The sequence below is a fragment of the Anastrepha obliqua genome, chromosome 5, assembly GCF_027943255.1.
Source record: "Anastrepha obliqua isolate idAnaObli1 chromosome 5, idAnaObli1_1.0, whole genome shotgun sequence".
Taxonomy (NCBI): Eukaryota; Metazoa; Arthropoda; class Insecta; order Diptera; family Tephritidae; genus Anastrepha; species Anastrepha obliqua.
Genome location: NC_072896.1, coordinates 119011331 through 119035814, shown reverse-complemented (window position 1 = coordinate 119035814; position 24484 = coordinate 119011331). Strand labels below are relative to the sequence as shown.

At 35.6% G+C, this 24484-nt stretch overlaps 1 protein-coding gene across 1 annotated transcript in view; it reads right to left on the bottom strand.

Annotated features, from left to right (window-relative positions):
• Positions 1-1009: 1009 nt before the first annotated feature.
• The window catches only part of LOC129249033 (protein spaetzle 3), a 125401-nt gene continuing 101926 nt past the window's right edge, over positions 1010-24484 (bottom strand). The window contains exons 3-6 of the mRNA XM_054888652.1: positions 21412-21536; positions 1753-2073; positions 1553-1678; positions 1010-1471 (exon numbers count right to left, since the gene is read on the bottom strand). Of these exons, the coding sequence (XP_054744627.1) occupies positions 1315-1471; positions 1553-1678; positions 1753-2073; positions 21412-21536 (729 nt within the window). The 3' untranslated portion in view covers positions 1010-1314. The remainder of the gene's footprint in view (positions 1472-1552; positions 1679-1752; positions 2074-21411; positions 21537-24484) is intronic.

Here is a 24484-nt window from a genome sequence, read left to right as displayed (position 1 = left end):
GTTACTCTCTTCCATTCGGACATCTAGGGCTAAATTAAAATTTTTTTTGAAAACTAATTTTATTTATACAAAAAAACCTAATTTTTGGAAGTACTTCCAAACTGGCTCAACTCTAGTAAATTTAAACTTTTTTCCGAAATATTTTAGCGAAAGTCTTGGAATGCAATAAATTTTATAATTTCGATGGAAAAACAGTAGCCAGTTTTTTTAAGTAGATGTTGTGACGCACTTAAAGGGACAGATACCTGTAAAATTTCGAAAAAAAATTTTTTTTTTCATAAAATATTAATATAATCCTTGAACAATATGTCAAACAATTTTTATAACGTAAATTTAAGTATTTCTTATATTATAGATCGTCAACCGTCACGACTTTATTCTTTGCGTTCGAGCGCTGGGAGGGGTAGTTACGTTGCCGACTTTAGACGGGTTTTTCTCAAAACTATATTTTTCGAATTGGCGTACGCGATAACTCGAAAAGTTATAGACCGATCTCCGTGAAATCTTGCACACATTTGTTTTATGATATTCCTTTCTATATGATTCAAGTTTTCGAAAATTTTTCGAAAAAAAGCAAAAATAGTAGGAAAATTCGCCCCAAAATTTATTTTTTTTTTTGAAGCATTTAATTTCGCGATTTTTTTTTTCATTTATTGTTAATTCATACAGATATTATGACATTCATAAACAAAAACATTTTTAGTGTTTTGTACTTGTACCTTCCCGGAAGAATTGAGTGTACATCCGCCATTTTTAATGATTAAAAATAATATATTATATATATGTTATTTTAGTGTATAAATAAACGGTATGCTAATTTTGAAAAAAATATATTGACTTCTTCATTTTTAATAATATTAATGAAAATCAGGGAAAATATGGCCGTTTACAGGTATCTGCCCCTTAAAATAAAAAGGGTAATATTGTATTAATCACAAAGAAATTAAAAAAAACCGCTAATAATTTTAAGCTACTAAATTAAATCGGTAAATTTTTTTGCTCTGAAAGCTCTAAAGAAAAATGTTTTTTTCTCTAATCCTTACGTGGCCAACCTGCGTTGCCAATCAAACATTGTCTGCTTAAACTAAATAGTCACTTACTTTAATGTATTTTTTTAACCTAAAAATGTGAGCGAATTAAGCAAAAAAATAGTTTTTGAAAATGATTATCTAATTCAATACAAAAAAACTGAGACTTGTGTGCTTAATTTAGCCGCTTAAGTGCTTAAGTACATTACTTATTTGACTTAAGTGTAATAAAAATAAAAGGGAACAATTTTGTTTGGTGTCTCATAGTGCTCATCCAACGCAGCACTTAAGGCTTGCACCTACACACACAACACGACGGAAAGAGGAACCAGTCCATGAAGATGCCCTTGCAGTCATTGTCCGGATCGTAGGCCAATAGGCGATGCCATTTATACTTTTGCTCACAGCCGCAGTCGCGATCACAGCGCGACGTCGCTGGCGTGCTGGTAGTAAAAAGAAACAACAAAAATTATCAGAAATAATTTATTTAACTCGAAAACTCGCAAAATTCCATTGAGACTCACGAGCAAATCTCCTGATGTATGGCCTGCTCAAAGTGCTGGGTATTCACAATGGCGCGTATTTTGCCCGCCGAATTGGAGGCCCAATAAGGTGTGACAATCTCCACTTTAGACTCACAGGCGTCCACTCTGTTCAAGTAGAAGCAGAATTTTATGTTTTAGCTAATTATTTTTAAATACATTTAATATTTAAAAATCCCTACCTTCCCGTATTTTGGCCCGCATTCGCAAATGAATTCACGCTTGGCTTGTTCGCATTCCGATTGGTTTGACGTTTGTTGCGCAGCTTGCCGAAGTAGCTTTCGCCGGCCTCCTCTGCGTGTGGTTCCGTGCTGCCACCATCGTCCGGCACAAACGCTGGAAATGCTCCGGGTGGTATGAAAATATCGGGGTCATCAATGAATCGTCGTTTGCGCTTCTTCGTTTGTGACTGTGGTCCGCCGGGCTCGAGATTCATCTCGAAATCGCCATACATTCGACGCATTAGCGCTTTGTTGTCGTCGATGAAGCGTTCGATTTTGTCACTGCAAAGAGAAGAGGGTTGCCATTTTAGTGCGGGTTGGAAAGCATGAAATAAGTGGTTAGGCTGTTCAAATCTTAAAATAAAAAATAAGAAATATAAAGTTATTGCACAATCCAATGAAAATATTTGAAAGTATTGGCTGAAAATATTCCTACAGGTGAAAGCAGGGCCGTCGTGGCCAAATGGGTCGGTGCGTAACTACCATTCGGGAGTGCGTAGGTTCGAATCTCTGTACATGAACATCAAATAATAGAAAAAGTTTTCTCTAATAGCGATTTCCTCTCGGCAGGTAATGGCAGACCTCCGAGTGTATTTCTGCCCTTTTACATGGCTTAGATGCGTAGGTCCCTCCATTTATGAAAAAACATCAATTCTGACACCACAAATAGGAGGAGAAGCTGGGCCAAAGAATTTGAGTTGTCATAAAATTGTCTCTCAGTGTAATTCTTGAAAAGTCATCGCATCCGTTCAAAGTCGCTGTATGGGGCGCATTACGGCCTGGTGGTATCACAGACCCGAAAAGGAATATGGAGAGATCATTAGAGTCAAATGTGTATATTTTGAGAATTTTAAAAGCTTTTTTATTTTCTTCTTTAACTCTTCTCCGCTGGCATAAACTGGCCAAAGCATATTGTTTTTCAACTGCCTACTGTTTTTACACAGACTTTTCTAAAGCATTTGATAGAGTTTCTCCCACAATTCTATTACGCAAATTAGTCTCGCTTTTTCTCATTCTTTTTTTCTTTCAATGGTTGAAATTTTACTTATCCGATAGACGATGTGTGGTAATAATTGAAGGTGGATTGTTCCCAGCCTTTCATTGCCTCTTCAAAGCAGTATTTTAGGGTCTCTACTCTTCTTTGTTTTCCGTTTGCCAATTTTCTTCTATATGCTGACGATTTGAAAATATTTTCTGTAATACTGAATATTTTAGAAATACTGAGAATGTTCCTATATTGCAATCGGAAAAAATTGCGCTCGCTAGTGCAGTAGCTCTGGCATATCTCTAAATATCAAGAAATATTTCCATGTAACTTTCACCACACCTCAACACTTTTACAAAAGGTCTGTACTCTCACTGTCTGTTGTTATTAGTGTCATGAAAGGAGGAATTGATGGAGTGCGTGACGTCACGTTTGCCGAGTTGTGCAGTGTTGCCAACCATTTTCTCTTCGCAATAAATTTAGTGCTTTACCCAAAATGCGAAAATTTTTAAGTTTGGTGTTTGTTTCTTTTTTTAACACGCTTTTATTAGCTCGGGTTGTATGTATGTATGTATGTATGTATGTATGTATGTATGTATGAATGAATGTAATGGAATCTTTGAGCTTACTGATCGACTTTTAATTTTGCACACCTATCAAGGACCGATGACAATGCAATAATTTGATAAAAGTTTTCCATTATCCTTATTAGGATTGCCAGGAATAATATTTTCTTTTTTAGATCTTCTGTAGAAGAGTAAGAAAGACAGAGCTAACGCGCGGTCTGCGCATGCCTGCACTCTCCGAGTTACTCTTAATGATTTCGGGAGTCTACGACTTACTCTTTCGAATTCGAACTCGCTCGGGCACGCGGCACTGCAGTACGAATAGAAGGCTAAAACGTGTTCAGGGTAGTTGCATTCTCACTTTGTATAGTCTTTACACATGCGTAGATACTACAAGTCTCATACACGAAAATTTACTCTATTCAATGTTCATATAAGATGAAATAATTTTCATATAAGATATAATTTTGTTAATTACAATAAAATAATCAAAACATAAATTTTGAAATTATTTTACGGAACAAAAGTTTGGCAAGTAAAGAAGGAATTTATCATGACCATAATTTCATTTATAAAATTTTATCGATTAAAGTACCATTCACAACAAAAATGAATTAAAAAAACCAAACTAGAACTTTACATCTCGTTTTGATTGTGTCATATAATCCACGGTCTCCTTTTTCTGTGCTGAGAGTATCTATTCTGTGTCAAGGCCAATGCTGGCCTATCTTTGTACATATAGTCGGTAAAGAAGGAATTAAATATAACACAATTAAATCGGACTATAAATCACTGACTAAACGAAAACAATAATTTTCATTCAGAAAAACAAGGCTCGACCTTCAATCAATGATCTATATGGGAAAAATTATGTAACATATTGATTATGTCAGTATATTTTGTTGTTACCTCTCCGTTTCAGGAGTGGGGTAGCCGTTTCTCAGGCTCCCTCCACGAAATAAGTTCTTCATCCCGATTACTTCTTTATCACGGCCGATAACTGCATAGGTTTAGACTCACAGTCGATAAAAAAGGAATTAAATATAACACGAATATATCGAATCATTAATTCACTGACTGCAATGATGGCAATAATTTTCATTCATAATAAAAAATAGTTTAAAAAAAAAACTAAAAAACACGCTTTTATTGCTAATCGAACTAAAAAGTAGAAAATAAAAAATAGTTTAAAAAAAAACTAAAAAACACTCTTTTATTGCTAATCGAACTAAAAAGTAGAAATAAATTTTAATGACAAAGAGACCTATAATGAAGTAATAGCAAATCGAAGGATCAGTCATAGTCAACTACCTCAGAACAGAATTATAACAAAAATTAAGATACAAATAGAATAATTCAAATTAGAGTTAAAAGCGTGGGATGCTTGATATAGTAAATATTACAATCATTCTATTGGCAACTACCTACTACAGAGGGTTATGAGAGTGAAGCAAACAAATTTTTATTTTACTTCAAAGCTACCGAAACTGTAAGTTAAGAAAAAAACTGTATTATTAAACAAAAGAAGGTTAAAAAAGGTCACTCTGAGAAGATTTTAGTGCTAATGAAATTTTGTTGATATTATAAAATTTGAATATTTGAAAGTGTAAATTTAATTTTTTGTTCCTTTTAAGGTTCTGCAAGAATATTAAATCTTCTTCCCTCAACTCTTCTTAAGATTGAAAACCTTTTTACACACTTTAAAAAGCGTTTGAATTTACTGAATGCGAATTAAAACCATAGAGGTGTAATCGTTTCTTCCGGTCATCAATCCTTAGTGGGACATGGGGCATCTAAAGGTGTATTCATAGTAAAAATAATCAAAAAATACCAGAAAATACTAAAGAAACCATAATGACCATGTTTACAAAAAGAGTACCTCATCTTGTTACAAAACCTCAAATATAGCAAAAAAGTCTTTCCCTTAACAAAAGAGTTTTTCTTAACAAAAGAGTTTGCCTCAACAAAAAACTCATAAATTAAATTGTCCATAACTATAACACATTTATTTAAAAAAGCGCACATTTAAAGACAATTTGTCACACATACAAAGTTCTTTAAGTAATTCAATAAAAATTTGGTGTTTTATTTTCTTTAAATGGGCATTTTAGTGCGTTTTTATACCCAAAGCTAGGCAACACTGGAATAGCGAGAGAGAGATTTGACCGCTGAAAGCAGAAAAACACCAACAACAACTGCAATTGTGGGCAATTCTATCAGATGTTAAAAAAAGTAAAGCTAAATAAAACTGAGTAAATTATTTAACTAATTACATATTAAAAAATGTATATTTTACAAAATTATAAACATTTTATTTAGAACAGGCTAGAAAAATGTCATGAAGAAAGAACTAAAACTCGGAGCCTAAAACAAAAAAAAATGCTAAATCAAGTTACGAAAATGGTAACCTGGCCATACTGGTGCTAAAACCACGAAACTCATTGTCAAATTCGCTGAGAGCAAAGTAACGGTACCACGATAGGCGCCATCTCATTATTCTTTCTATCATGAGTTCACCCCTATTACGAAGCATTCACAGATCTCTACGCAGCACTTCGCCATTTCAGCTTATGTTAAATTGCTTAACAGAAATTATGCTCCTAATGCTCCTATTGCTCGCGCTCTAAGAGAATTAAATGAGATCACGAGTTCTATGCCGCTTGTCTTTTGGATGTTAAAGAAAGAATTTTACAAATTTCTAAACTATTTTTTTTTTATTTAAATAACTACCTGTAGTAATTTAAGCTCATAATAGCTCTAAGTGGTCTCGGCCTAGAAATGCATACAAACATCTACGATTAGGCAATACGAGTGAGTTCAGTGGTCGAGCTAATCGAGATCAGTGCTAGCATTTCCATAGAGTTCAGATCCAGGCTACTATGGAAATCAATGGTACTTGATTTTGAATAAAATACAATTTTTTTTTAGGAAATTATTGTCATTTCTCTTTATTATGATAATATTGGTACGGCAAAATTGCGTATGAAACAAAATATCGGCTAAATGGCCGCCACGGCCTCGGCGGCAACCTCCATCCGATGGTCCAAATTTTCGATGACGCTGAGGCATAATTGAGGTTATATGCCGTTAATGTGCCGAATTATCTCATCCTTTAGCTCTTGAATTGTTGCTGGCTTATCGACGTACACCTTTTCTTTCAAATAACCCCAAAGAAAGAAGTCAAACGGTGTCGTTGACGTTTAGGTGTGGTTCACATTCAACATCGGCCCTTGAAATTTAACCACCCATTTTAAAAACTATGAATGAATAGAAAGATTTTTAGAAAATCTGGTGATAACTAAATTTACAAACACCGATGCATCCATACTCCAAAGATATAAAGAATTACTTGAAGGTTGAACTAGAGAATAAAAAAACACAACAAAATCTTTCCCCTTACATGTCCATAAATATGCAAAAATACAGTTTCACCTGTCTAATGGGCATTGACAGCTTTGGTGGGCGTGCGTTCACACCTTTCGATTCGCTCATCTGTCAATTCATAATAAAACACATTATAGACATCTATGCGCAGCTGCACTGATGTATACGTCAGCCAGCGTGGAATTTCATTGACTACATACGAACATACATACAGATGCATATACTCGGTTACTCATTCATTCATTAATTTTTTGGTTTTACAAAGCGAACTTTTTGCGTGGGTACAAGTTGTAAATTTGCTCGTCCAATGTAGTAAATCCAAAAAAAAAAAGAAAATTAAAACAAAAATTTAAAAAAATTTAAAAACGTAAATGTAATTTTTCCAACATTTTCGCCCACATAGAACATAAATATTTGCACATTATATTGAATTTAACAGTGTGCTTATGTGCATTTGTATATCAGCCTACAACTAAGAAGTTCAAAAAAATATTTTTTCGGAAATCGCAGGCGTCAAAAATATACTCGAGCAAATGACATGTACATACATGTAGACATTTTTAATGCGTCTTTCAGTTACTTCCGAAAAACATTTGATGGTTGTTGGGTGGGAAGTTTGTTTGCTTATATTGGGAATATTGCAATGACAAATCGGATGGCACTTTACTAATTTTTTAACGAATATTTTGCGTCTAGTTACAGCTCTTCCTCTTCTTGATTGTTACAGTAATAGTCCGGGAGCCAGGGGTCATTTTGATCTCATAATTTCATGCCGACTGATTTTAATACTGAAGGCAGACGCCATCCAATGGATAACGAAACCAACCGTCACCTGGTCCAGTAGCGGTGGGTGTGATTGTGGGAGGGTACGAAACGTGTCGAAAAAAAATTTCCAACAACTCATTTAATACCGGCTTTTTGTGTATTGTTGAAATTTAGTAGAATAAAAAAAAATAAGTCAGCTGCGCCGTAGAGGAAATACGTCAACTGAACGGCTTCTTGCTTCGGCTGACGGTCTTCCCACCGTTATAAACGCAGCTGACCATCATTATTATATTTTCATGTGTCCAAAATTATGTAAAAAAATTTCCATCGGCATAAAGTAGTTTTACTTTTTAATTTATTTTACAAGTTCGCCTGTTCAGCTGACGTATTTTCCCCCTCTACCGCACAGCTGACTATTTGTTTTTTATTCTACTAAATGTCAGCAATACATGAAAAAAATTTCAGCCGGTATAAAATGAGTTGGTAGACATTTTTTTTCGACACGTTTCGTACCCTCCCACAATCATACCCACCGTGGGTGCGCCAGCTGACGTTCACTTTCGTTATTCATGAAAGCTAAATCACAAGTATAGTCAAGAATTTAACGGTATAAAAATGCAGTCTCAAATGGATCTCTGGCTCCCGGACTATAAGCGCCCAAGCGTTGTTGGCTAAACTTAACAAAGCGCGTCAGTCGTTTCTTCTTTCGTGTGCTAGCTGCTGCCTATTAGTTGCACCAAGTGAAGTCAAACTCCTTCCTAATTGACCTATAAGATGCGGAAGAGATATTTTTCTTTATTTTCCTCTTCTTCTTGCTCTGTTGCCATCACTAGATGCTACATCGAATACTTTCAGCGTCTATTGTAGGTCTCCATTCATATGACATAACCTCTTGAGATATTTATACTAAAGTTTGAGATGCTGGTAGACAGAAATTATAAATACATGCTAATCATATACAGTATATGCTTGTATCTCGAACGATAGGCTCCACGAACAACTCATCTGCAGGCGTTATCTTCTCTGCTTGACATTTCGTAACTCTATCATTCGTCTCCCTCTAGCATTCACTTCAAGCCATTGCTTCATTTGCCGGTCTGTGATCAAGTAAGCACATCAAATATTCAATCTCTTGCAAAGCACAGCCACTACCGCCAGTAAGAGAAGCGACACCACGACACAGATAGCGTACTCTACACCTACTCGTGCGCTACGTTCTATGAAGCGAAAGAGAGAGAGAGAGGGGTAGAATCCGTGCTGGCTGAGATTTGCAAAACCAAAAAAAAAGGACCAACCAACCAGTTGACATATATAAAATATATACAATATGGTACAGTTACTATTAAAATACACAATTTTCGTTTCCGTTTAGAGTAGAATTTTGTGGTGCATTTTAACCAGCTATATTCCTCTATTTGGGGTATTTTAGGAGCTTTCCCGCAAAATAAATGCCCAAGAAAGAGGGCAAAGGAGACAAAAAAATACCCAACACTATTTATTATGTTCCTAACCTAACTTTTAGTATAAATATTTTTCTTGATTTAAGACTGAAGTTATATTTTCTATTTAAAATTTTTTTTTTAATCTTAGATTGAAAATATAATTTTTTTTTAATTTTTAAACTATTATTTTATACGTTAGAAGACGTAAATGAATTTTGTTTTTTAGTATACCTAAAATCTAATCACAAATATATTTTATAATTAACCTGCGTTTACAATAAATTCTCTGCTTGAAAGGTTAGGTTAGGTTGGTATGGTTGCCCAAGGAATGAGCACACTTGGACGAGGAAAAACGGTTTCGTCCTTTGTGGTACCATTATGAAGGAGGTGAGGTGAGAAAGGAGGACCGGTGGGATGCGGGGAGATGCAGCACAGTCATCGTTCGTAGTCCACACAATCTAAACCAACCCTCCTAACCATCCCAGCACCACCTCTCTCTGCCCTCTTCCCGCTCGAAAGGTGAAGGTATTAAAAAGTCAAAGGTGTTGATTGAACTAAAAATATTACAAATATAAGGAATGTAATCTTTGAAAAATCAAAAATCCGGCAACGTCATTCTAACCAGATTTTCTCATAAATCGAAACTCTGCCGCTCGGTGGAGCTGCTCTTGAAATAAAAACAAGAGTGGCGAAATGGGCACCCACCGGTGGCAATAAGACTTCGTGTATTTTTCTCATTTGTCCGAATTTTCAAGTCAGCAAATATCTGGACAGAATAAAATTCAATGCCAGTAAAAGTGGAATCAACAGTTTGAGAGCATTTATGGAAGGGATGAAATATCTGCTTAGTTCTTTCTATTCCACGGCTGGATCATGAAATTTAATTTCATTAATTATCATTATCAATCATTAATTTTCCACATAATTTCCTCTATCACACTTCTACATTTTTTCGATCCGATCCAAATATTGCCACAGCACTGGTCAGGCTAGGATTTCGCTCCATTTCGCTGACCAAAACCTCAATTTGGGTGGTTGTAGTTTTTTCAGTAATATAAGCATTAGGCCGGGTCGATTTGTGGGGAGGCAAAAAAATCGCCCATTGCTCTTTGAAAATCATATTCTAGGGATCAAAATAAGAAACTTTGCCGAAGGAACCATACCTCTAAAACGAATTCTGATGTCCCCCAATTTGGGTCGAACTTTTTAGTTTCTTTTCTCATGTAAAGGCCAAAAATGGTGATATTTTGAAATGATTGTATGAGGAACCCCCCAGGGGAGTTCCAGGGAGTGTGCCACTGACATGGGTGGATCGGCCGTCCAAAGTTAGTGGGGGTCGGTCACACATTTGGACTCGATTGGAGCACTCTAGCAGAATGGGCCATCGGCTGTCTGATAACAAAAAATGTAAATGTGCTTTAAATAAGGTCTAACGTTAAGTAATTATCATATTTAAATGCTTATAACTATTTAAATAAAATAAAAAAAGGTAAATGTAAGCTAAAATTTTAGATCCGCCTTAACAAGTCGTTGGCTTTTAGAAATTTGTAGACAGTCAGTATCTTACTTGCAGAAGGCTCTTTAAGAAAATCCAGTGCGGGAGAGGATCCAAAGAATTTTTGTCTGGACGTGTGTAGATTTCGACAAGATTTTAGAATATGATCTAAGGTTGCGGTTTTGTCACAAAAGGGGCAATCGGCTGGCAGCGTACGTTGGAGGAGGTGTGCATGCGTGAGAAAAGTGTGGCCCAGGCGTAGGCGCGAGTACGATTTTGAGAACTTTTAATGGAAGGTCCGAAGGAAGTGATATCTTTGATCTAGATGGATTTAAGAAAGCATAGTGGGGTTGGTAGTTTTTCCAGATCTGTAACAGATAAATGCACCGTTGTTTTGTTATCTCCAGAAGGATGTCACTTTTAGAGTAGCATTTATGAAGCATTGACGCTAGATTAGAAATGCTTCTTGCCGCGGCATTAGCGTTTTCATTGCCGGTAATCCCCGAATGTCTTGGAACCCACATTAGCTTAATTTTGTTTGGATAGCTTATGAGAATATTTCTTATTGTATTTATATGAGTTTGATCGTGAGTTGGACAACCGATGGCATTGATGCGTGATTGACTGTCTGTGCATATAATTATTTTGCCTTTAATTTGTTTGGCATAAATGGAGACTTCCAACAATGCCACTGTTTCTGCTGTAAAAGCAGAGCATATTGGGTGAAAAAACCATGTTTAATCGTGTCTCCGTTTTTCTTTGTGATGCCAAAATTATGTTGAGGTTTGGGTTTTTGATCCATCTGTAAATATAGACTTCCATCCCTGTTTGGAGTACTTTTCTTTTTCAGATGTAAACAGTGCTTTGTAAATCTCCTTCGCTGTATGTTCTTTTGGTCGCTGCAGCGTGTTGATAGCAAATGGAGTACACGTATCGTCCATGGAGGTTGCGTTTCAGCTGTGCGGTGGCGAATGATACACGGCAGTTCAAGTCTTCTTTGCAAGTTCAGACATTTGTCTACAGCCTACGTAATTTTAGGATGCCCTTTTTCTTGAAGATGCGTTTCTGAAATCTTTAATAAGATTGACATTGTAGGTGAAAAGTAGTTTTGGCAGAAGTTTATGAGTACTGTTTTCGATCCGATCTTTGGCAAACCTGTTTCAGCAAACAAGTTTCGAAGTGGTGCAGTTGGGAACGCTCTAATGCTCCTGCATATCGCAGAGTGAAAGGGCGATGATATTTGGCTAATTGAGGGTTTATCTGCGTTTCTGTATATAGGAAGGCCGTAAACGATTTTTGATAGGATGAGTGCTCTGCATGCATGAACAAGTGAAGACGGGTGTACAAAAGATTTCTTAGAAGATAGGTACTTAATTATATTTAACCGTGTCATAATACAATCTTTTTTGTATTTACAATGTTTTTTAAACTTATACTTAGCGAATATAATTACACCTAGAATTTTTATTTCTTTTACTGGCATTATGGAATGGCCAAAAAACTGTGTCGGCAGCCCAGAGCAACTAGATTTTTTTCTAATGTGGAAAGTTTTATATTTTTCGAAAGAAATTGATGTGCCTGAGGTTGAGGACCATGTCATTTTGTCTCGGAGAATGCTTTCGAAAATACGCGAGACTGAAAGAAGATTAGCTTTTTTCGTGAAAAGGATAACATCGTCGGCGTAGAGCTGACATTCTATACTGTGATAGTTCGCTGACAGCTTGGCAATTTCATCGAACGCTATTATAAAAAGAAGCGCGGAGAGTGGAGACCCTTGTGGCGTTCCATTCTCTAGATTTACAATGATTGAGGCAAAGCCATTTATTCTCACTCTGCATTTTCTCTTAGTGAGAAAACTTTTAACAAAGTTTATAATTTTGGAACCAACCTTCAACTTAGTTAATTGTTTCAAAATGATATGCACTCCAATTCGGTCGAAAGCTTTCTCCAAACCGATTGCTAAAAGTGAAACAGAAAAATATCTTGTCACTTCTCTTGGTAGAATCCGCCGACCTTTCGTCTGTCCTGAACGATTATTGTACTTTTACTTTTCTCGCGGAGTAATTTTGTGGCACATTTTAATCATCTAACCCGTGAATAGATGGGTCTTTTTTTTTTGTTTTTTTGCGGGAAAGTTCCAAAAATACCCATAATAGCAGTGGAATATTGCAGTTTAAAATGTACCACAAAAATATTTGTCATAAAATTCTATTATAAGTTTCTTAATACAACAAAGCTTAAAATTTAACTTGAATATCAGAAGTAAGTCAAAACGGCCCTAGTGTACGGTAATAGTAACTGTATATGTTACTTATGGTATACAATTTTTTTCTTATATACATCCACTAATGAAATTATCGTAATTAGTGAGGCAGTGAACGAGCACGAGAACTGTTCCCCGCTATACAAAAATTACGCTCTTTACGAGAGTGTGTAAGTTCATTATTGTTGTAGCTGCTGCTTATGCGGCTCTGGGAATTGTGCTCCGAACGATGCAATATTACAAAGTGCTTTGGATGCTGCGATTTACTGATATGGAAAATGTAACTGTATAGGCTCTTTGCCTACTAAATGAAGATCTACAAGGTGTCCGAAGTAACGACAGCTTGGCCGAGTGAGGTTTTGCAAGTGAGTGCTTTGAATGTCTTATATTCAGTTTAAATGGATTCCAAGTTTAGCGCCACAAAAGAAAACTAAAAAATTATTTGAGCCATTACCTGCTGTACATCTATACATAACGCAAAATTATTTACATATCACCTACAAAATTTGTAAACAATAAAAATGCATCTTGTTGACAAGCGTATCATCCCGTTTGCCGTGGCGCTGGCGCACAATAAGGTCGTAGAACTTAACAGATGCGAAATCTCCCCGAAAAAAAAAGCAAAAGAAAGAATTAATAAGCAAAAAACGTTAATTTCTTACTGTCGTGTATAATAAACTTTTTCTTTTTGATTTATTTGCTAATTTTTTGTATCATTCATGAAATTTTCGAAACAAGTTCTGACAACACAAACAGGTGACGAAACGTTCGTGGAATTATTTTGTATTCGCTCGTAAAACAATAAGGAACAAAATTAAAGAAAAAAGCTTAAAACGCAACAGAAAGAAAAATTTTTTAAAGACCAAATTAAAGTATATTAAACCTGATTTAAATAGGTAAGTTCTTTTGAGGCCGAGCGTAATGCTTTAAAGCCATAATCGGCGCGGCAAAGCTAGGCAGCTGGGTTGCGCTGCTCTTTGGGAATCAAAACTTGGAAAAAGTCCATTTTTCAACTCAGTAGAATAAATTTTTTTGCTTTGCTTCAGGTCTTTTTAGCTCGAAAATCATAGCTAGAAAAATGAAATAATAATCTTTCATCAATAAAAAGTACCTATGTGAAAAAAACTCAATTTCATCCACTATAAAATTTTTGTTAAAAGGAAGTAAAAATGCGTTTGATTGAAATTCTTTTTACGATGTAGGGCAACTGGGATTTTATGCGCGGCTTCTACTGAAAATACCGTTGAAATGTGATTAGTTTTTTCTAAACTTTATTTACAGAAAAATTCGGTACTCTTCTGGTGCCCGGAATATATGGGCTTGAGGCACAGCAGCTGGAGTAGAAAGTGATATGCAGCTTGAGTTTAAGAGATAATAAGACTATTTCTGTGCAGTGATTGAACTGCCAACTATCAACCATCGCAGTAAGGCTTCGCTTCGGTAAAACCTTGTCTCCATTATTATTGTTTTTTTTTTCACTGCAAAAATGCTAAATGCAATAAAACAGTGAAGATTTGCTATGAAATTTCACAAACAACTTGGAAAACCCACTATTGAAAGACGTCTATGGCCGCGATGTATAGAATGTAGAGGTGTGAGTAATATCAGAGGCGTGAGCGTTAAGCAGACCTCAACGATTTCGAAAAAATTAGCTGATTTGCTGACGTCACTGAGGTCATGACAGCGTTTTGTTCACAAAAATCTGACGATCGCAACTGATTGCGCAAGTGTGTGAATACGTGTGAAATGAGCGGGCAGAATTCTGCTGCTGAGTTCTCGATGATGTGACAGCCGAAGTTACGCTCACAATTTTGCTTCGGATGGCTAATCTTGGTAATCTATCATTCTTGGTCTATGACAATAAATGTTTATCGGCTCCACATGTTTATGAGTAGTCTTGACGTTTGTAAGTTGGCCGGTTTTCCTTAAAGTAAGTAAAGTAAACGGATGTCGATATCGAAAACTGTAATGCAAGCTAGTAGTTCAATCTGTCCTTTTACTGGGTTTCTGCAGATCAAACTACTAGTCAGAAAAACATTACTAATTTCAATTTCTTGCTGAGCTTCGTGAAAACATAAGAAAAAACGGACCAAATTGAAGAAGAGCGGGCCATGGGTTCTCCACAAAGACATTCTCATTTTTCATAACAGTTAGCGCAAGGCTTATAGCTAAGCAAATAATGTTAATTTTATATCCTATTCGCCGGTTCCTAGAGCATGCAACTTATAATATTAAGATTTGAGTACGTTGCGGCTGTGGAAGAATTCTGAAATTCTTGAAATGCATTCGCGTTCTGAAAGAGCTGACGGAACAAAATTCATATTAGCTTACAGCTGTAATTTAAAGGAAATATTCACTAGGAGCGTTCAAAGGATAGAGTAGAGATTTATTCAAGGTGGCGCAAAATTAATCATCCAATCTTTTTTTTTTAAACTTTTTTGCTAAATAAAAAAAATTTGTTGAGTAATGGAAATATTTATATTGACCGTTACGCGCTTTATTGCTTTTTTTGTTTTTTGTGGTGGGTGAGGAGGGTTTACAATGCCTTCGCACTTACAGCGACCGTCGTCAACTGCGTCGAATGGTGTAGCCACTAAAACAATCCCTCCTCCTCTTCTGGGGAAACTCCCTTCCCGGAACTACCTTGCATTACTTCGGGAAGGCCCAGAACGGTGTCCATTAAATACTACATATTTGTAGCCAGCTTCATGCTATAGGCTCGTCTTCTAATGTCTCAGTGCCGTCATACCAGTGGTATGTGTGGCATGTTCTCAGGTTCCTCTCACATGGGCGTATGGATGTTATACGCTATCGAGGTTTCTTTTGCATCTGTAGCAAAGAAGATGTTGCGGTAATACTATACCGTCTTATGCCGTCGTGAGCACGTGACTCGACCGTCTGTTATTTGTCGGCAGTTCGTAGACAGTCCACCTCCTATCGAGGGCTGATTTGTTTTTCCCTACGTTTTACGCTGCCACTCCGCTTGATTGCTTGCCTGTTTGTATGCTGCAGCTGTCTAATTCGCAAGTGTCAGATATGATTGACGTACGATGCCATTTGCACAGACTTAAAGTTTTCCGATAGGGTGATTAATTTTGTGCCACTTTGTATTAAGTATACGATAATAAGTCAATATGTGTGAAAACACTACAAAATATTTTACAGCGTCAGACTCACTTAATAAGCACAAGTCGGTGGGGATTAGATAAGCAGGAAGATATCTTCTGTTTAGGATAGATAAGCAGGAAGATATCTTCGGTTCGCTCAAAGGCTGGCTCAAATCAATTCGGCTTAAACATTTTAGCTGTTGATCTAACTATCTTCATTTCAATAGAATATTCGTATATGTACAATAGATAGCAATCCCTTGGCTTAGACATTTTTATTAAATTTTTCAAGGCCTCATTTTTCTTGCTATTGAGTGCAATTCGGTTTAATTTTAGCGCCCATTGATGGCTACGAAATTTTATTACATTTCTGCTTATTAGACAGCCCCTAAATGCTTATTTTTTATATTTTATTTTTTCAATTTATTATTTTATTTTCTTATTTATATTTATTTTTATATTTATTCTTTAGAATATTCATTCAAATGCCTGATTTAGTAGCAGAACTTCCTTTTCTGCTCTCATTTGCAAAAAAAAAATTCTTAATTTTTTTCATATCTGGCATGAAGATTGAACGAAAGTTTTTCTATATAAGAAGTCGGATAAATAAATTCAGGTTTCCGGTTTTAAAGTGGATGCATTAAAGCAAATCATTTAAATTATAAACAGCTTATAAATTCAGCAACTGATTGCCAATTTTACTTTTATGGGACATTTAATTCCAAATTCATTCTTCGCAAATAGCTTTGCATCAATAAAAATGTGTTTGCCGTTAGTGAATTAAAATTTTTGATTATTTTTGGCATTGTGTATATGCATCTGTGTGCAAAATAATAGTAGTGCGAAAAATTTGTTATTTTTTTTTTATTTCCTTGACAATAAATTAAAAAGCAAAATAATAATCTAACGTTACAATTTACTGTTGTTACTAGTAGGAACCTCTTGCAACGAATTACCAAGTGTGAATTATTTCTTATTTCTTTATATTTAATTTTTTTATCTTTTTATAAAACTGTAGTGCATTCTGAAACAAAAACCTCCTATAATCTAATAATTTTTACGAATTTCAAAAAATTTTATCAAAACTTCAAAACTTTTTTTCAGAATTATTAAGAAAATTCATTCCATTCATTATTAATATTAAGTGCAAGTTTCAAGTAGCTCAAATTTTTCGTTGATATTTGACAATTAAAGTGAATAAAATTGCGTACTTTAAAGTTGTGTAAAGATTCTAAAGAAAAAGATGAAAATTTTATGAACATTTTTTTTTTTAATTTTTAATTATCTTAAGTTGCACATCAGCTGTTCCATATTATCAGTCTCTACAAATCTTTAGTAATTTTACGCCACATCATTATAAGGCTTAGAGTGTGTAGAAAAGTTGAACTTCCTAGCAGTCCATAAGCCGCTTCAACTCCCAAGAAAGGATCCTATGCATGAACGCGAACGAGGAATTGTTAAATTGGCTATAGAGATTGCGACAATCACAACAAGAGGATCCCAGCTTTTCATGCCAGTGGGAGAGTACACAATGAACGAAAAGATTAGAAGAGAAGAGGAAAACCTGATTTATTGATGCCAGACAAAGCTCTCACTAAAGCCGTATAACCACAAAATATAATATGTTAATACCTTACTAGCTACTCAAACAACATTCTCATGGATTATTGCAGATCACGGAGTAATCTTCATAGGCGCGAAATATGCACATTTGTGTCTTGTTATTTTTTCGACGCCTGCCCAAGAGACATGAATAGCCTAAATAATAGCCCTCATTAACTGATTAACCCTCAACTTCTGGCAAAAGTTCGTGGTGTACAATACCGTTGTAATCCATAAAAACCGTGAGCATCGCCTAATTTTTTTACTGAAAGATCCGTGGTTTTTTTGGTCTTGGTTCATTCGGTGCTTTTCACTCACTTGCCTGATATCTGGATTGCGTGTCATACTCAAAAACCTCTAACAAAAACAAAACAAAACTTAAATCAGTTCACTAAAATCATCACCAGGTCATTCTTCCGGGAACGTTTTGGTAATTTCCTTACTTCATATGATATATTAACTTTATACCTATCTACCTGATTTCCATCCATAACTCCTGTAATTTTAAGCAAAGTATTAATGCAGTAACTATGATCAGATGCTTTACACCATATTTTTTGACCCACAAATGGGATAAATTGTCTCTGCTTTATGGAAAACCAAGATCACAATCGGCCATCTCGACCTTTGCTACAGACCACACTACAGGCCACAAGTGTTCAATGGTTAACTTCAGTCGATGCGAGAATCGTAAGAGCCTTAGTCCGGCGAGTTTACTCAACGATCAAGATCTTTATGTGAGCGCATGAAGCGTACTTATCACTAACTATGTTAGAGTGGAAAAAGAAGAATATCTATTTGTTTTATCGGTCGAAATTGTGAGAATATAAGAGAAATCTGCGCTATTGAAATAATTATTTACAACTCTTGGGGGTGTCAAGCCACGTGTCGTACATTGGATGTACAACTTAGTGGTTCTGCCAATTTTAACATATGGTTGCCTAGTTTGGTGGGGAGCTCTTCAGAAGGTATACAACACCACTAAACTATAGAGAGTGCAGAGGAAAGGGGGGAGAGTTGGTACGGATATAAATACCTCTGTTTTCACTGACGGATCCAAAATGGAGTCTGGAGTGGGAGCGGAGGTTTACTTTAAGTCAGCCAGCATTTCGGTCTCCTTTAAACAGCTGGAAACAAGCACCGTTTTTCAAGCAGAGGTCTTCGCGATCCTGCAGGCATGCATAATGCTTCGGGATCGCTGTTTGGAGGGAGACATTAATATTTTTGCCGATAGTCAAGCTGCGATCAAGGCACTGTCGTCGCCGTATTGCAGATCTCTTCCGGTGAACTCCTGTAAGGAGGAACTGAAACGTCTCGAACGTGCAGGAAACATTTCCCTTATCTGGGTTCTTGGGCATAGGAATATAGAGGGAAATGAAATTGCCGATGGGGTCGACAGAACCGGTTTCAGCTGTCCCCATCTCAAACATCGGTGTTCCTTTGTCTGTTGTTAAAGGGAAACTACACAATTTCTTTCTAAAAAAAGCGCAAGACAGATAGAGGTCGGTCTCATCGTGTGCTATTTCGAAAACACTATGGCCCCAATACGATAGAAACACACCGTTTAAGGTGATGGGAATCTCCCACCATTCAATTTCCAAACTCATTGTGGTGTTCACTGGTCACTGGGTGATCGGTACTCATGCGGAGAAGCTTGGAATTCCGTACAACTCCTGTTCAGAAGCTGTGGGGATCCTGCAGAGAAATAGACTGTGGAACACTTTTTATGCAAATGTCCGGGTCTGGCGGATAGGCGCTTGAGATTCCTTAGCGTGGGCTTTGCGGATGACTTGAAGAAGCAAGAACGGAAGGCATGCTAACAGACTTTTGAATCCGATAACTAAATATCAACTCGAGGCGTTCGTTTATTGCAGCAATACTCGTAATCGCATACTCTCTGATCAGCTAATTGGATATTAATTTGATTTTGAAGAGGTACGAGGATTTATTGAGACCGTAAAAAAAACAAAAAAAAATACGTGGGACAAAAACTTCTGCAGGTACCAAAACCTAAAAAAATATACAACTCTTGGTGTTGTTTTACGCTTGTTGTTGTCCTACAAGCGTTAACCTCCCTCCGAACGGTTTAATTGATTAGCTTTTCCATGGTAGAAATGAATTCCCGTACTTGTCTTTAGCTACCTAACGCCTTTTTTGTTCTATGTTCATTATGAGTATCTATCGGATGGTACGCACGTATAAACCCACACCCAAAACCGAATAGCACAGATCTAATATATTTAAATTGACTAATGCATAGTTGATAAGAATGATATGATTTTTATATAGACCACGGTCGAAAAACTTTATTTTATCACTCTCTAGAAAAGACAGCAAAATATTGGTTGGAGTACTGACGGGACACCTCCTCACGCAGCCAAAATGGGATTAGTTTAGAGATATGCGTGTGACGAAGCGAATGCTAGGGGTACTTTGGCACATCTACTCTGCCAGTGCTCTGCTCTTTGTAGCACTCGACGGATGTGCCTAGGATCAGCACACTTTTCATCCTTGAAGGATATTGCTGACAAAAGACTGAACGGCTTGTTAAAACTTGCGAAAACGTGCATTAAGAGTTTTAAAAAATAATATTTTCGACTCCAGATACATAGCACTGGTAACACAATTGACCCTTAGACCTCTAGGGTGATCAGAGATCTTTTTACAGATCAGCCAGCACTAGCTATCCCAGGATCGGAAAAATCTACTGTTCGAAAAAATGTTCAATAAAAATTAGGTTAAAGTTAGTAGTCCACGTTTTCTGATTACCGGCCAACGAGTTCTTTTTTTTAATTTGATGAATCAAATCCATTGTGAAGTACATTTTGGCTTTGAAAATTCATATCTCATTTAAGGGGCTCATTTTTGTCGATTTCTCAATAAAAATTAAATTTAAACAAATTAAAATATGTCAGACAGCCCAAGCAAACTCAAAATATTAGAATAAATCGTATTTAGTCCCCTCCATATTTGCGTCTGTTCAAATCGTCCACGGCCATGGTGAAAACATTTTTAGAGGTTATTACGCTCTGAGCGAATTTGACAGTATCAGCCGATGGGCTGATGTCACCTGGGATGTGTTTACAAAAAACCTGAGATTGTGTTGGTGATATACGAAAGAAATCAAGCAAGGACACTTCGTTGCCGTCTGAATAACGACTGATTGGACGAGTGTGTGAATGTATGTGAAGAATTCGGCTGCCGCATCTCCTCAGAGAGGTAGAGCACACCTTGTAAATCTATCACCACAGCCGTGGGCTATGCCTTTGATGCCAGTGGCGAACTTGTATTTGACACGCGAAAACTACCCACAATGAATAGCAAAGTTTTAGCTTCTCACAAACGCATTGAGCTAATAAAAATAATTTTAACACAAAATACAATAAATAAAAAAAAAAAATAAAAAAATTAATTATAGAGTTAGAAAAATGTCATTAATCAGTGCTTGTTTTTTTGCCAAATTTTGTGATAGAGGCAGTTGATTTTTTTTAAATTTAATTGGCTTGACCTAAGTTTATTTTAAGCCTTCTTTTAGTTCATAATTTAGCATTTTTTATGTCTCTGCTGTTTTGCTTTCTGCAATTTAGTTCATTGAAATATTAGGTAAAAATAAAGCGCGGTGAATTTTTGTATTCAAAACGAAAAAAATAAAATAAATAATTGGTGCGGACACATCTGTGAGGGGTTTGGCAGAGCTCCTTCTCCTATTTTTTTTTTTTTTTTTTTGTTTACTTATCATTCAAAATTGAATGAAGTCGGTCTCGAGAAAAAAATAAGCGAAAAAAGAAAAACCACAAAGCAGTTAAAATATCTGTGTCTCTGGAAAATTATATTCAAAAAGCTGTCCCCTTGTTAATTCGCGATAATCAACGTAAATGAGCTGAAATGATTACTGAGCCGCCGTAAGCAGTGATCAGCTATGAAGCAAAAATTAATGGTAAAAAAGTAAAATACATATCTACATGCATAAACTTAACGACATCCATACACTTCTTGACGTTTCTTACTCACATTGGATAGCTATTGCCCGCCGTCGGACAGAATAATTGATGATAGCGTTTGATGCATGGCACACCTTTGATTAAATCACCGCGCACGTCCAGACCCAAGGCAACAGATAATGCCGTCCACCAAATCTAAAAATTGAAAGTGAAAAAAAAATTAGTGAGAGAAAAGAAAACAAAAATATACAACAATAAAAAATTGAATGAATTAACATAAAAGAGTTTAGACAAAATATTCCAGAAGTCAACTTACGGCTCTATCGAACTAATTAAAAGTAATTATGGATATTTTTCATAAAGCGTTTATAGAAATGTAGGTACAACAAAAATACTTTATATTGGCACAATTACACTGTGGAGGAAAAATTGTTTTTTTGTTGCAAAGATTTTGATAGGCGATTTTGCGTAACTGAGACCTTTTCAATTAAATGGCACCGCTCGTTTTGTAAGATTGGCTTCAGTTTTTGAGATAACGAAAATTTGAAATATTTGAAATATTTGAAAATTTCCCTTGGAGGAAAATAATGGGATTAGCAAACCTGAAAAAATTATGTTTTTAATGCTTTTTTGTTTTTTAGTTTTATATTCATTTTTTAATTTTTTTTTAATTTATTTTTTATTTCTTTTTTAATTTTCTTTTAATTAATTTTTTTTTCTTTTTTAATTTATTTTTTATTTTTTTTGTATTCCTTTTTTAATTTTTTTTTAACAAATTTTCTTCAATTTCAACTTTTTCGCCAATAATTTGAAGCTATTCCTCTAAAATTTCACATTAATTTTTTTTAATATATTATAACCTCAGTTATTTCTGAAGTCATCAACCTGGGTTCAATCATCTTTGGCACTTGTGAATTAGCAGCTGCAGTATACAAACAGACAAGAAATGGAGTGCATAAAGGACAAAATAAAGATTTCCAGCACTCAAAATCAAATTTCTTTTAGGAAAAGAGTTCAAAAATAAAATTGTCTGATTAATTTTGCGCCACCTATATGTGTATGATCATTAAAATAGGTACCTAAACGTGTGTAAGTTTTTTAAATTAATAATAACAGAAATTCAGACGTATGTTGTTTTTGTTTTTCATAGATTAATAAAAAAACAAATATAGTTCAAGGATCCTTTAAAACTTAAACTAATTACAATGGGTACAAAAAGGGCACATTCAAAGCAAAATAGGTACGAGATGCGATACAAAAATAACTTAGTGATTTTATTGAAAATGCTGTTTAAATTATCGAAGTTTAATCAGTAGCGGCGGACACAGTGTGTTATGATCATCAATGGCTTTTTGTATTTCATTTGGCATAGAACTGATAATCCTACGGCAGGTTTCAATGCAAGTTGAGTACCCAAGTTCTTTGATATTTTGCAATATACCCTAAAATCCTATTTTTGAATCTTTCCTTCACGATTCGCTTTTTTAAATCTCCCAAAAGATTTTCAAAAGATTTTCAAAGGGATTTCCGTCGGTTGACTGGCATGACCTATCCAATAAATTTGCAATAACATTAGTTTGTGGGGAGGAGTGTAAAGAGTCATTTTTATATTGCATAAAAAGCCACCAAAGTGGCATGTTTTCCTCAGCAGGGGGTAGCATCATTTGTTGAGTATGTCCTTATAAATAAATTTGTTCATTTTGTTGGTTACGAGATGAATAGGTTCTGCTCCGTACCAAGAGAAGCATCCGCAAATCATTTTGTTGCCGCCAACGCCATGTTTGATGTTTTTTTTCGTTTTTTTTTTTTGTGAACCACGATAAGAACTCTTGTCCTTTAGGACGTGTGACATTTCGCCGATCATCAGCTCCAAATTTAATTTTTCAACGCTCCATTGTATGTTATATAGTACAATTTGTTTTCTGGCCCACACGATTACTTGTGCTCTTGAGCAAAACTTTTCCTCTTCCTAAAAGGGGCCCGGTGGTCTAGAAATTTCCAAAAAAGTGAGTTTTTGGTTTTTCAATATTTCGGAAGCATAATATCTTAAGAGTTTACTGTGAAATTTTCACACGGAAATTCCGAATAGCAAAATTATCAAAATTAAAAAAAATTTTTGTTTTTTCATTTTTGTATGTAAAAGAAGTTAAATAAAAAGCCTAAAAAATTTAAATATCGTTTTTCATTTTTTTATTGTAAAAAAATTCCTGAAAATACCCTAAATTTTCGAGCTCTAGACCACCGCACAGTTCGGCCGATTCCCGAAAAGCTGGCCAAAACTCAAAAAATTAAGTAATTGATTCAAAATTTCTTACTCGGGGGTTGTCGGGGTCGCTGATTATGAATTTGATCTTAAAATTTTGAAAATCCACCCCCTTCCACCCCTATTGGCCACCCCCTCACGTGAAATAGCGTATATTCATTATCTCTTCGTATTTATTTCTTGTGCACAAAAAATAGCAATAGCCAAGGTAGCAAGTGGTAGCAGCTGAATCTTGTTTTATTCAGTAACCATTACTTTTTTGAGTAACCCTTAATAGGTTTCAAAACAGCATATGACGGCGTTGTATTACTATACAGTTTGAAAACTCAAATTTTATAAAAAAATTGCAAAAAATGTATCTACGTATTGCTGCAGCTAAAAATTTTGTGTCGAGGTATTGATATGTACTAAAGATTTCTCGTATTTTACTAACCTTCCGAAGATGATTCCATTTGGTTTTGTTCAATTTACTCCATTACAAAATCTTTCAAATGTGTACAACTTTCACTATTCATCGACAGTAATACGATGCTCAAACGAAGGCCACGTTGCGACTGAAAATACAGAGCATACTTAGGGTACAGGACGTTGCTATGAACGGTTTTCACTACTCAAGGCATTACTGTAGCCAACCCAAAGACAAAAAAACTCTATCTAGAAACTTTTTTTTTCGACTTTTGGCCAGCTTTTTGGGAATCGGCCGCACTGTGCACCGGGACCCCTAAATTTTGCTAGTTTCAACAGAACAACTTTTCGACCTATTCTGTCTGGTAGGTTAATATTATACAATTAACACCGTACAGTTTTCGCTGATACTACGTTGTTGATTTCAACTACAATGCCTTTTGCTGAGTTAAAATAAACTCTTTTGGCAAGAGTC